This window comes from Arachis hypogaea, chromosome 3, assembly GCF_003086295.3.
Source record: "Arachis hypogaea cultivar Tifrunner chromosome 3, arahy.Tifrunner.gnm2.J5K5, whole genome shotgun sequence".
Classification (NCBI taxonomy): Eukaryota; Viridiplantae; Streptophyta; class Magnoliopsida; order Fabales; family Fabaceae; genus Arachis; species Arachis hypogaea.
The window spans coordinates 129,655,608-129,669,641 of NC_092038.1; the positions used below are offsets into that span (position 1 = coordinate 129,655,608).

General features: G+C 34.0%; 2 protein-coding genes across 2 annotated transcripts; one reads left to right on the top strand and one right to left on the bottom strand.

Annotated features, from left to right (window-relative positions):
- The first annotated feature begins 5,261 nt into the window (after positions 1-5,261).
- LOC112791590 (thylakoid lumenal 15 kDa protein 1, chloroplastic) lies at positions 5,262-7,446 on the top strand. Its single transcript, XM_025834487.3, has 7 exons — positions 5,262-5,634; positions 5,714-5,809; positions 5,912-5,984; positions 6,098-6,159; positions 6,516-6,597; positions 6,988-7,048; positions 7,143-7,446. Exons 1-7 carry the CDS (start codon positions 5,407-5,409, stop codon positions 7,192-7,194), a joined length of 654 nt encoding a protein of 217 aa, XP_025690272.1. The 5' UTR covers positions 5,262-5,406; the 3' UTR covers positions 7,195-7,446.
- Positions 7,447-12,110: 4,664 nt separating this feature from the next.
- Positions 12,111-14,021, bottom strand: LOC112782514 (protein MAIN-LIKE 1-like). The gene is made up of 5 exons (XM_025824932.1): positions 13,950-14,021; positions 13,122-13,409; positions 12,665-13,008; positions 12,460-12,547; positions 12,111-12,245 (listed from the first exon to the last, which is right to left on the bottom strand). The coding sequence occupies exons 1-5, from the start codon at positions 14,019-14,021 to the stop codon at positions 12,111-12,113; spliced, it is 927 nt and encodes a 308-aa protein (XP_025680717.1).
- Positions 14,022-14,034: the final 13 nt, after the last annotated feature.

A 14,034-nucleotide genomic window follows, 5' to 3' on the forward strand; every position in this document is an offset into this window, starting at 1 on the left:
ATTGTTTCCAATTACAAAGGTTAATCCAAAAAGAGACTGAGCACTTGAAGTTTGTATTACTAAATCAAACAAAAATCTACATAAAAACATTATCATAACTACACAATATATCGTGCCTAATTCAAAACAGGATTTAAGTCTAAAGAAAATTCACATAAAATACTAGAGAATCATATCTAAAATACTACAATTTCATCTATTCAAGACTTCAACTAAGATTTAAATCTAGGGGTGGAAATGAACTAAAACATTCTTAAAGTTATTCCGCTACTTATTGCTGTTAGAATTTCTGTAAAAATATCATCAGTTGAACTTGTTGATTGTTGTGGTGGGTTTGCCTATGGTGGAGCTTATTCAAGCCTTACAATTAATTATTTTTTTTTCTAAATAAAAGATGGATTCAGTGACTTAACAGTAGAGAATTTTGACTGGACTTGAGTTAAAATTTTAAATTGGGCAGTTGTTATTGCAAGGGCCTACTATGGCCTTGAACGTGGGTTGGAAGCCTGATTTGGTTTTGGACTGAAACAGGAGGCCTAAATTAGGCTTGGACATGTCCAAGAGGTTTAAACTAGATTTGGACTTGTCTAGGAGACCTAAACCCTATGGACTTTCTTGTCCTTTTTTTTTTCTCTTTTACAGCATCATCCAATTGACCTTGCAATGTTCATATATAAATTTACTATGATCCACATCCATTTGATATTAAACAAACAAATACAATAGAAATAATATCCTCTATAAATAATTTATGGTTGCATGTCTTGAAGTTATAGCCAAATTTGCCATATTTGCCGTAAGTCACCGTGAAATTTTTTCTGACTTTATTTGAATTTAGCAGTGATTCAACAAGACCTTTTCTTCTTGTATATAGTTTTGGACATCTAATGAGTATCTTAAACTTGAGTGGAATAAGTCTTGATCCTTCTACCATCTCTCAATATTATTCACTTAGAACTGGTTGAATACAATATTAGTATGTAGCATTAAATGAGGTCATTTGCAGTCATGGGTGACAAATGACAATAGTCTTTAAGTCGCTCATTTTTTTAGACTATTACAGATATAGCATGCAGACATGACATTTCTGACACATACAAACAACAACAATAACAACAAACCAAATCAGCTAATCTATTTAACAACCTAAATTACATCTAATCCAAAAAATTCTATGGTTAGGAAGTTTAGATACGACTTGTGAGTTGCCACACATTACATGTACATGTGCTCTAACCTAAATTTACTGACCCCTTCCTCCTATCACACTGAACCTCATATTTGATTCGATCATCATCATCAATTCATTGTGGCAGCCATTTATCACTAGCCTTCTTTAACATTTTCAATTCCTTTTGTTGAACTGGTGCAATCTTTTTTTTGATATCCACTCAAAAGTCTCTTGTGATTTGTCATCTTTCTCATAAATAAATATCTGAGCTATTCACACATAGTCAATTCTGATTTAGTTCTATAATCCACAATCCTTGAGTTTCATACTTCACACATGTTATTGGTCAAATTATCTACCTTAGATCAGTAGCTAATCATAGTTTTAACCATCATAATCAAATAAACGAAAGTCCCAAAAAGTAACAACAAATGCATAAATAATTCTAAATGTGGCAAAATGTGTCATGCTCAATAAAATAAGTTGAAAACTATGCTTTGCAAAAGATTAAACAATTTGTTTCAAATAATGGGACTACTATGAAAGAAATTGACAAAGGGATACACTAAGTGACAAAAGCATCAATATTTTTTACTTGAGTAGGGAATGTTTCCGCTAACACCGATTTTCTTGACGACGTTTTCTTTTTTGTTGGTACGTTGAAGGAAGAATCGTGATTTTTGTTACTGCAGAACCAAGACTCTTTGACTTCAGCTTCTCCCTTAGGGTTAGTGGATAAAAGTAGAAGATAACTGAAGATGATGTTAAGGACAAAGTAAAACAAATATGAAAGAAGAAAATTTTTAAAATAATGTCCAATTACAGATGTGACAGAAACAGACACGTCAATTTACGTAATGGGACAGCAAAATAATTTTGTTTTGTTTTATTATATGGACTGACGAAAGGATGTAATATGTCTAACGTCTCATTTTTTTAAAAATTTAATTGTTACTTTTTTTATGGTCTAACTTATTTGAAGGCAAAATTCTCAGCGACTAATTATCACTTTACTCTAATTAATAATATGATTAATATCAATAATTGGTCTCATCATCAATTTATTATTATGCTCGCAATTTATAATTTTTTTTATAAGAGTAATTTTGGGTTTGAATTAAATATATATAAAAAAGGTGGACTGATCTGCTAACTTATCTTTTAGCGGGAGAGGATAGCGAGTTCAACTCATTTTTTTAAAATACTTAGCACACGTTACAGCAAGACTTTACCATTTGAATGATAGTATTTTTTTTTTTTTTGGGATGATATGAAATTATAGTATCTAAACATACAAGAACTTGCAAAAGGAAAAAAAAAATGTTAAAAACAGGGCCGAGGACCAAATTTTGGTGAACTTGCCATCAAATGCTAGCATGAGCACGACCAAAATCATGCTAGCTCGAGGTCACATATTTTATGTTTCACAATAACTTTGACAAGAAGTATGGCCATTTATAAATTACGAGAAAAATCAAGAAAGCCCAATATTCATTAGACCAAAAAGATAGGTAACCAAAATTATTAGCATTTTTATTAAAAAAGTCATTTTAGCATCGAAATATATTACTGACCAAAAAAAAAAAGCATCGAAATATATTGATTTTGACAAAACAGACTTTCATATTTGTTTTTGATAAAGTAAATCCCAAATATAGAATGAGGAAAATCATCATGTATAGCGATGCCGCTGCTGTTATAGTCCTTATCAATAACCGACGAGAATTTCATAACCATCCCAGTCTTTTAATGCGTTTAATTGTAAATTGGAAGAAGAAAATTAGGAAATTTGCTTCAGCCACATACTCAGAGAAGGTAATAGAGTGGCGAACAGATTGGCGAAAATCGATGCTGAAATTGATCCTGAACTTGTCTTTTGAAATACTCCGCCACAAGAGGTGAATGGCTTTGTGTGTGAAGATGGAAGAGGGGTACTGCTGGCCGTAGTTTCAGGCGCTAGTGTACTTGTTTTCCTTTGTTTTTCTTTTGGTTTTTTTCTTTCTTTGGGCCTATGGCCCCTCACATCATCAAAAGAAAAGTAAATCCCAAATATCAATTTTATTTGACAAAAATAACTTAATCGTTAACCTATCACTTTTGACATTTTCGATTTCAGCATGACAATCTCATCATGCCAGAACTATGTTCCATCAAATGATTTCCCTCTCCATTTGTTGCATCTCTTGTGGTTGTTCTCATAAGTCATAAATAGATGCTTTGTTTCTGTCGACAAAAAATTATTTTCCATTTTTGCTCCACCGGCAATGTCTGAAAGACTGAAACAAAGCACAACTTCTCAAATTGGGGGTTAGGATTTTTCTGAGTTAATAAGAGTGATTTGATCTTTAAGTGAGTACAGTCTAAGTAAGAGCCCACTTAATGTGTCACAGTAGTCTCACATCAGTTAACATTTAGGTAGCGTTTGGTGGAGAGATAAAGACGAAAAGACTGAGACTGAACGATAGACAGGGATTAAAATAAATCTCAGTATTTTGTTTGGTGCAAAATGAGAGACAGAAATTGAAACAAGAATGAAACTCTAATTTAATTTACACAAAGGGTAAAATTGGAATTAATTAATTGAAATAAAAGTATTTTAGATATAAAATGTTATTAAAGTTTCAGTCTCAATTTCTGAAAATTTTAGTCCTCTGTGTCTCTAATTTTTGGAGGTACTGAAATACTGAAATTTTAAAGACAGAGACAAAAATTTTAGTACCAGTCTCTAAACTAACAAATACGATACTAAATCTCAGTCTCTCAGTCTCTGTCTCAGTACCTCAAAACAAACGCTACCTTAGAGCAATGAATTACGATTAGACCATTTTTATATTTACTATTTGATGATTTTAAATCACGTTTTTTTTATTTCTTTTTGTAAATAGTAGATTTAAAAAAATAAGAAATGGGTAATAAAAATTGAATTTAGCATTTTTGCTTGTAGTTTCTAAATAATTTTAAATATACTCACAAAATTTCAAATCAAATGAGTATGTTATTTACTAGATACATAAATCATTTATCACTAATAAAGTGATATACATTTTTTTATACAATTTTAATTTTCCTTATTTTTCCATATATAACTACAAATCCATTAAAAAGTAAACCATTATTTGGGGGTGGGGGATGTTATAGAAGACTAAAACCTGCCTAGCAAAAAACTTTTTAAATTTATAATATTATGGAGATATTTGGAATTTTTAATTAATGATATAATATTTTTTAATATTGTTTTTTTTTCCAATAAATGTCAAGTGTCTCAATAATATTAGTTAGGCTCTTTGTTAGATTTAGACACATTTGATAACTCTTCTATAACATTATATGTTTAGGAATAGTTCAGAGGTGAATATTTTCAATAGTAAATAATAATATACAATTTATCTATTCCATAATAAAGATAGATATTAGAAAGAGTTTAGTGCACAATTTTCTTCGGATAAAATATTATTTATTATTTATATCTATAAAAATATCTTTTTAATACTTTAATATAAGATTTCTGGGTTATTAGAGAATTTATTTTAAAATCAAGAATATCTTAATTAGAATATAAAATTTTTAATGGTGTGAGATTTTAGATTTTATTTTTGATATTGGAGTAGTAACAGTATTTTTTAAAAATGTGGGATGATGGGATGTTATTCTCAAATGTGGAGCAATTTAATTAGATAAATAAAAATTGGACCGTCCGATTTGTGAAAAGTACAGAAATCAGACCGAGGAATTTATGAAATCGGACCAAGAAATTTGTGAGAGTACAGAAATCGAACCGAGGGATTTCTGTTAAAAAAAAATTAAAAAATTTGAAGTATAGAAATCGGACCCTCCGATTTGTGTATCTTCCACACTTTTGAAAAACACCAAAAATTATAATATTAAAGTATATCACTACTTTTACTTTCACATAAAAAAAATCGTGAGATTGTATCTAATAATATAGAATCATTCCATTTTTTTATGATTAAATGCGGGTCAAAATTTAATAAAAGTGCTGACCTCCTAACACTCCTCTATTACAGAATTTATTTTAAAATCAAGAATATCTGAATTAGAATATAAGATATTTATGGTGTGGACTAATTCTATATTTGTTATTTTTACAGTATTATTATGTAATAATAAAATAAAAAAATGAAAACATGCAGAGTGGATGAGAGACAACATTATCCAGTATCCACACATGGCATGGTAGCTTTCACCGTTTGTCTCTGATTGCAAGCAAGGAAGAAATGGCTCTAAGTCTCAACATCCTCTCACTGTGTTCCACTTCCTCTTCAACTTCTAAACCTCATATCAGAACTTCCACTTGTCATCTTGCTCCTTTCACACTCACCTTCAAGCAACAACAATCTTCTCAGAAGCTGACATTCTCATTGGCTGAATCTGTGTCTGGTGCCACCCTTGCTGCTCTCATCTCTGCTTCTTTGTTCTTTGTTGACCCTGCACTTGCATTCAAGGTCCAATTCCCTAATCACTAACCGTTTCTGATCTGCTTCATAACTTTTGTTAACACTGAAGCTTGTTCAATTCAACCAGGGTGGAGGTCCATATGGCCAAGAGGTCACAAGGGGACAAGATCTCTCTGGCAAGGATTTCAGTGGAAAGACCCTCATCAAGCAAGACTTCAAAACGGTCCAACTTCCTTTTCTTTCTTTTTTTTAATTTTATTTTTTAATTAATGGAGAATGTGGTTGTTCTGATGCAACTTACCTTTTGTTATATTGAATGTTACAGTCCATATTGAGACAGGCCAATTTTAAAGGTGCAAAGTTGTTAGGTGCTAGCTTCTTCGATGCTGATTTAACAGGTTTTCCTGCTGCTTACATGTGTATACTATAATGTTTCTTGAAACAGCACAAATACTTGTGTATTTACATTTTGTTCTTTGCCTATGTCTCTTGTTGTTGTGGTTGTTGTCAGGTGCTGACCTTTCAGATGCTGATCTTAGAAGTGCAGATTTTTCATTGGCAAATGTCACAAAGGTAATGTAATTTTCTTCTATTGATTTGTACCCTTATTCAATCATCTGTCCCTTTGTTAAATCACTTACAAAAAAGAGATAAAATTACCAATAAATGCTATCAGATTCAACAAAAGATAAGCAAATTAGGGTTTAGTATATAAGATTAAATGCAGATGAGTCAACTAGTATGGACTGTGGATTCTTCTGCAACTTCTGTTTTGTTAACTCTGCTTCCAGTCACATACCATTAACCCTTCTTTTTATTTAATTAAAGCTGAAAATTTGCTCTACTCTAAGTGATGGGTTTTTTGTTTCTTCAGTCATTTCACAATGTTGATCCTGTTGGCTTCTGCATGGCATGACCAATTTTTGTAGGCAAATTTAAGCAATGCTAACCTGGAAGGTGCACTTGCAACAGGAAATACATCTTTTAAAGGATCAAATATTACCGGAGCAGGTAAGTAATTGCATCACTTATCTATGATACACAACTATCTTGAACAGTTACCAAATTTTATTAGTTCTCTCCAAGAAACACTAATATCATCAAACTAGGAAGTTCTGTTTGGACTATATCTATGGTCATGCCTGTTGTATTCAAATGACTTTTTTGGTTAAAAATCTAAAATATATAGAATCAGTAGGATGACTGTTCCAAGTGTAGCTTAAAATTACTTAAGAATTCATATCTTAATATGCAGTTACAAAAAACTTGCAGTAAATTTTGGATACTCAACATGCAGTCTAGATGTTAGAGTATAGAGTAATATACTCATTAATGCAGTGCAAACTAGATGCATAAGTTGGGTTAAATAATAACCTTGTCTGTTATCTTGGTTGGAGCCAGATTTTACTGATGTGCCGCTAAGAGACGATCAACGCGAATATCTGTGCAAAGTTGCAGATGGGTAAAAGACTTATGTTACTGTACTTTAAGCTTGTTTTATTTTCTGAACATGCTTCATCAGAGTCATCCATAACAGAATTTGTTACTGGTAACAGAGTGAACCCAACAACTGGAAATGCTACGCGAGATACATTGCTGTGCAATTAGTATTCCATTGCTGCGGAGTGAGGAGTATATATCTTGAATCAGAGGAGAGGGCTAGATCATGATGCTGCATCCTGAACTGCAACTTTTGAATTTGATATATGTTTTGTTAATTTTAGTTGTGTATAGTACATTGCATAAGTCAGCAACTCGAATTAGTGGGAAAAGACTTGGTTGTAGACTTGTAGTTGTATAACATACTATATATATATCATGCATTCGTACCAGAGGTTAATGTATTAGTCTCTTTGGTTATCCATATTCTATGTAGTTTTCATAGTAAAATTGTGCACTAGAAACACTTTTTTTTATAAGACAAATTTATGGTGGTACCATCTGAACCACATGAGGAGTTCATCCTAGCTTGGTCTGTCAGATAAGGTTTCTGCACTATAACCATAGCTGAAGTTTGGGCTATCTATTAGGTTCTTTCATTCTTTGTACGAGTAAGGAACTTCAGTTGTAGGAAGTAGGAACGTCCACTGGAGTGTGATTCTAGATGATCATGGAGCTATTACCTTTGCTTGTTTATTCTAACATAGAAATGATGGTGGCTGGTGATCATTGATTGGCAAGTAAATACTACATGTATTAGATTTTTGTATGACACTGCAAATCTGGATCCTCTAAAAATAATGAATTTGTATCCTCTAAATTTTAAATTTTCATTTTAGAGGATAAAGTGTGAACTCTTACTTTTGAATGATTTTTCTCTCATCTTTTCTCTTCGTCTCACCTATGAAATAAATGGTGAGAAATAACACTTTACTTTAAAATTCAAAATTTAGAGGATCCAAATCTAAAAAGAATAATAAATAATGAAATAAAAGAGTAATCATTAGGAGATCCGTAATTTTATTGCAATTAGTTCCTTACTTCCTTATCAAATTATCTAAACTGATTATATTTTTTCACTTTTATTATTTTTACAAAATTTTTTATTCACTTTATAAGATCTATAAACTCAACAACAACAACAACAATAATAATAATAATAATAATAATAATAATAATAATAATAATAATAATAATAATGATGCATTAATTGATATATGATGCACTAACACGAACGAAACACGTTGACACACGAATTTTAAAATCTTACATAACATGGAACACGCATACATATAAAATATAAAGTATTTTTTAGATAAATCGTAATGATATTTTGATATTTTATTGATATTAAAATATAAATTAAAATTTTTAATTATTTTTAATGTCTTGTTTTAATTATATCAAGTATTTAAAATATTTTTTGTTTTAATAAATAATAATATATACTATATCTAAGTTTATTTTAAAAATATATGTTAAGAATAAGACTGGACACGCTGACACATGATGGCATTTAACTATTTAAGTGTGTCTAGGCGTGTTCGGAGAAAATTTTTTTATTTTTTTATTAAGACACGGTTGGACACAGCAGACACGCGTGTCGGACGAGTGTCGGTGAGTGTCGTGTTCGAAATGTGTCCGACACGCGGACACAACAACTCAGCGAAGTGTCCGTCTTTCATAGATATGAGTAAAGTATCGTTTTTGTCCCCAACGTTTAGTGTAAGTCCCAACATTGTGCCTAACGGTTAAATCGTCCTATTTAAGTCCTTAACATTTCAAAATTGACTCAATGTTGTCCTGCCGTTAGAGATCTATCTGTTAACGGAATTAACGGCAGAACAAAATTGAGATGATTTTGAAACGTTAGGGACTTACATAGGACGAAAATGTTTGGAAAAAAAAAGATATATAGAAATAAATTTTAATTTTATCCTTCACTAATATCAATTTTTTACAGTGCATAGTTATTCAATTATTTTTTAATTACATCTAAGTAAATTACACTTAATCACATTATTTTGATTCTAAATAAATTTATTTTATTTTTATAATTTTACTCTTAAAAATTTTTACTCATCATAAAATTTTTGTAGAATGACTAGAATCACATTACTTTATTGTATATGTATCATTTTTTTTCCACAAGTTTATATACTAGTTATTTTACAAACATTGTATGATGAGCAAAAATTTTTTAAGAGTAAAATTATAAAAAATAAATTTATTTAGAATAAAAATAATGTGATTAAGTGTAATTTACTTAGATGTGATTAAAAAAATAATTGAATAATTATGTACCATAAAAAATTGATATTATTGAAGGATAAAATTAAAATTTATTTCTAAGTATGTTTTTGTCCCCAACGTTTTCATCTTATTTAAGTCTCTAACGTCTTAAAATTGTCTCAATTTTATCCCGTCGTCAATTCTGTTAACAAATTCCTAACGGCAGGACAACATTGAGTCAATTTTGAAACGTTAGGGACTTAAATAAGATGATTTAAACGTTAGAGATAACTTTAAGATTTATCACAAACGTTGGAGACAAAAATAATACTTTGCTCTTCATATATTTTACACATTTTACACAAACCATTACAAGTAGAAGTAATTTTCTAATAATGAGTTTGGAATACCTGAGTATCTTAGGTTTAAACATTATAGCTAAAGTACCAAAAGATAAAGAGCAAACATCCAATATCGTATTTGTCCATTTTTATGAAAGACAAAGTGATTTTTGTTCAAAAAAAAAAGGACACTTCGACTCTCAACTTGTTTATTTTGGAACAATATGATTCTTCTTAAAAAATTTGTTAAATAATAACAAAAATTATTTGTTGGGGGATTTATTTATATTTTGTGGAGGTTTAACAAACTATTAATAAGTTTATTTTTAAAAAGTTCCTTCACCAATGATGGTTAAGTGAAGAAAAATCATTGATGAAAATGATGCCGCAAAAAAAATTGTAGTACAAATACCTTTTAAAGGAAGAAAATAACATCGAATAATAAATAAAGGAAGAGAAATTTAATGTTGATAATATTGATATTGGTGATGATGACGGTAGAGGAGATAATGATGATAAAGTAATAAAAATAATAGAGGTAAGAGTGATATTAATGAAAATGAAGAAGCTAGTGGTAGTAATTAGTTAAATTGTTGAAAAAAATTTTGTGGAGGTTTAAAACCCCCCACAAAATACAAATAAAACTTCCACAAAATTAATTTTTTGTTATTATTTAACGAATTTTTTTAATAGAGGAATCGTATTATCCCAAACTAAAAAGGTTAAGGGTCGAAGTATCCGTATTTTTTGGATAAAAATCGCTTTGTCTTTCGTGAAAATGAATAAGGATCGGATTTGGTGTTTACTCAAAAATAAATAAAGTTTTACATAGAAGATAATTTAATATTTTAATTAGGGTAAAAAACCTAAATAAACCAAAGAGAGATTTTTATTTCCTAAATTAGCCAAAACAAGATTTTTTTTCAGCAATCCAACAAAATGCAAATATATATAATTCGAACCAACATGATTCGAACTCCAAAAGCAAGTAATTCGAAACAATATGATTCCAATTACATTTGAGAAAAACTACATGTAATTCAAATCAAGTAGATTCGAATTAAGGAAGCATAAATCGAATCAAGTCGATTTGAACTAGTAGGCAAACATGACCTAGGGGAATTCGAATCATATTGATTCGAATTATGTGTTTTTGTTGTCAAAGGGAAGTTCGAATCAACTTGATTCGAATTATGTGTATATAATTCAACTTTGGTTGTTTCCAATTAGTGTGTTCGAGGCCTGTATATATATGTGATGAACGTGAGTTGCTCTCAAAAAGTACGTAGCATAAACATTGAAAAGGATTCTCTAATTTAACGGATTATGCAAGGTAAGTAACGGAACTAATATAAATAAGCAAAATAACATAGTTCTCATAGTGCCTGATACAATGTAACCACTAATAAACATACAGACATCATCTGCTAAAGTAAATGACTAGTACATAGAACAGTGATAACGGAAATACATAAACATAAGTATATAACAAACAGCAGACAACACAAATCATCTAAAAAGGTGCGATCCGGTGAAGCAACGTCGAGGAACCCGTGTCCTGTGACCTCTCCAGATTAGCGGCTCCCCATCCTCTATGTCATTCTCCTCATCATCCTGGGGTGGCTGGATATGTAACGGCCGGGATGAAGAAGGCCCGACAACTGACTGTGATTCAGCACAAGCTGTTGATGGTGGTGTACCGCCCAGGGCAAAATGCTCAGTCTGAGGCACGGATGGAGGCTCATTCAGATCTACATCTAAATGTGCCTGTGACCCCGAAGTCTAACCAACTCGACGGGCAGCCTCATCCTCCTGCATGATGGCAATGATCTCGTCAAGGAAATGGTCCCCTCCGTACTCAGCATCAAGACCATCACCGGCAAGAAAGTCTGAATACATGGTGCCCGGACTGACCCATGGTGTACTCTCATGTAGTGTATGATCGTCGCCGGGAACACCGACAAAGTAATCTCCGAGAGGCCCCTCCCCCAATCCAGCATCAACATGACCCGAAGGATGTCCCATAACCGAGTCATGTAACTCTCCAGCAGCTCCGCCAGCATCGGGTATAACACCACCGTGAGCAGCACCCCCAGCAACGGCATCGTCATGATGATCACCCCCAATATAGAGCGCTGCAGCCCCTCTCTGTCGCCTGCCACGACGCCGTGCTCCTCCACGAGCCCTCCCTGCCTGCTCACCCTCCTCTATAGCATGGTCAAGCCACCTCCATTCCCGGTCGCTACGCCGTGTCCCTACCCGAGCTCTCCTGTCAACCCGTCGCCTATCGGGAACGTCGTCAACTATGTCCATGTCGGAAACTGTTCCAACACCCCTCTGTGTAGCCTCAATTGGAATAGGAATGTCTCTAGGATCCCCCAATAACATCTCTGGTGACAAAAACCTCTTTCCGTGCTGACGTCACCAGTCCAAGAAGGCATGTGACGGACCCGGGTCCGGCACAACGTCAAAACGAAGGACGTGCCGCGCACGTGTCTCCCAGTGATGATGTCAGTGCTGTAACTGGGACGGAAACCAACGATCACCTCCTCTACCGTCCTTCGACATCAAGAAGTCGATGTTCAGGGTGGGACGGGGGCGAGCCTGTACTCCTCCAAACTGTGGTAACACCCGATCAACCTGGTGCTACTCAACCACGGCAAAATATATCAGCGAGGTGACGGAACGCCATAAAGCCGTATGACGATGCTCCAGCACCTCCGGATGGACCACCTGAACGACCTCTGGTGTGCTATATGGCATCCAGATAAACTGAAAAAAGAATCCCTAATACATTAGAAGATCTATTTAGGTATGTCTAAAATTAAATTGACTAAACATGGGACCTTAGCATACTCACATCCCTAGGCTGTAACATGTCGATCCTCAGCCAGGTCATCTGAACCCGAGGTCCCTTCTCGCTAACGCCAGGATTGTAACCTGACCACCTGAAAAGGACGTTAATTTATGAAGTAAATCATTAATGTAACGAGGTAGAATAACAATTACAGGCGATAACTTAAATTCATAGAATAATTAAACATAATATAATGACATAGTCGTACCTGGATGCCAGAAGCCAGCTAAACGAATCAAACCCATCAGGCCGAAATCTAGGAAAACGCCAAAATATCCAGGACTGAAGTAACTGTAACGGCCTAGCTAACTTCACGACATGTCTGTTGGCCACTCGGCACATACACCGGTATAGCCATGCAAGCGCCGCCGACCCCCAACTGTAGCCACCCATCTCCTCAAGCCTAGCCACGTACGGTAGCCATTTGATGTGAATACGATTGCCGGACTTGTCGGCAAAAAGTTGGGTGCCCAACAACATCATGATATAGGCACGGGCAAAGCGCCTAACTGTCTCCTCGTCGGCCCCCTCGGGGCACTCTTCGAAGGTCTCCTAGAACCAGCTGCAGTTCACTGTGAACTTTTGAATTTGGCTGGGGGGGGGGGTAACACACCAAACAACTCCTGGAACCACTGCCAAGCTGGCCGACCACCCTGTATGTATACATAGAAATCCGAAAGGCAGCCACTCACGTAATGTCCGTCCACTGGCAACCCCAAATGGTATGCTACGTCCTGAAGTGTGATCGTGCACTCTCCGAACGGCATATGGAAAGTGTGCGTCTCTGGACGCCACCGCTCGACGAATGCACTCACAAGTGGCTCGTCTAATCGGAACCATCTGTCGTTCAATCTCGCAAGATGGTATAATCCGGCCATCTGCAAGTACGGAACATACCGCTCATCCAGTCGTATTCCCTGCTGCCGCCGCATACTCGATATGCAGCGCTGGGGCTGCGAAATAAAAGGACCGCATGATTAGAATAAATTAAAAACTAGTCTTAAATCTGCATCCATTCACAAGTAGTATTTTAGCAACTTCGTGATGTACACATTCATGAACTGAAGTTTTTTAATAATATGGGCTGAAATTGTTTATGTTTTACACTTAAAAAACCCTATACTTTAATTAGCAGCTACCATAACCACCTACGTAAATCGCTAACAAAAACCATCAACAAAACCACTCAAATTAACAATTACCAAGCCACCTACGTAAACCGCTAACAAAAACCATCAACAAAACCACTCAAATTAACAATTACCATAACCACCTACATAAACCGCTAACAAAACCATCAACAAATCCACATAGAAAACCACTATGTTAAACCGCATGCAAAACCACTTATGTAAACCACTAGCAATACCACTTTAATAAACCACTAAAATACATATACGAAAACCATTGTACATATAGGATTATTAAAAACCACTAAACATATACCACTATTAAAAACCACTAAACATATACCACTATTAAAAACCACTAACCTCGTCGTTGATCACCCCGGCGATGTGAGCGACTCCATCCAAACGATACAGCCTTCCCGGATCGTCTCCCATCGCGTTAATCTGC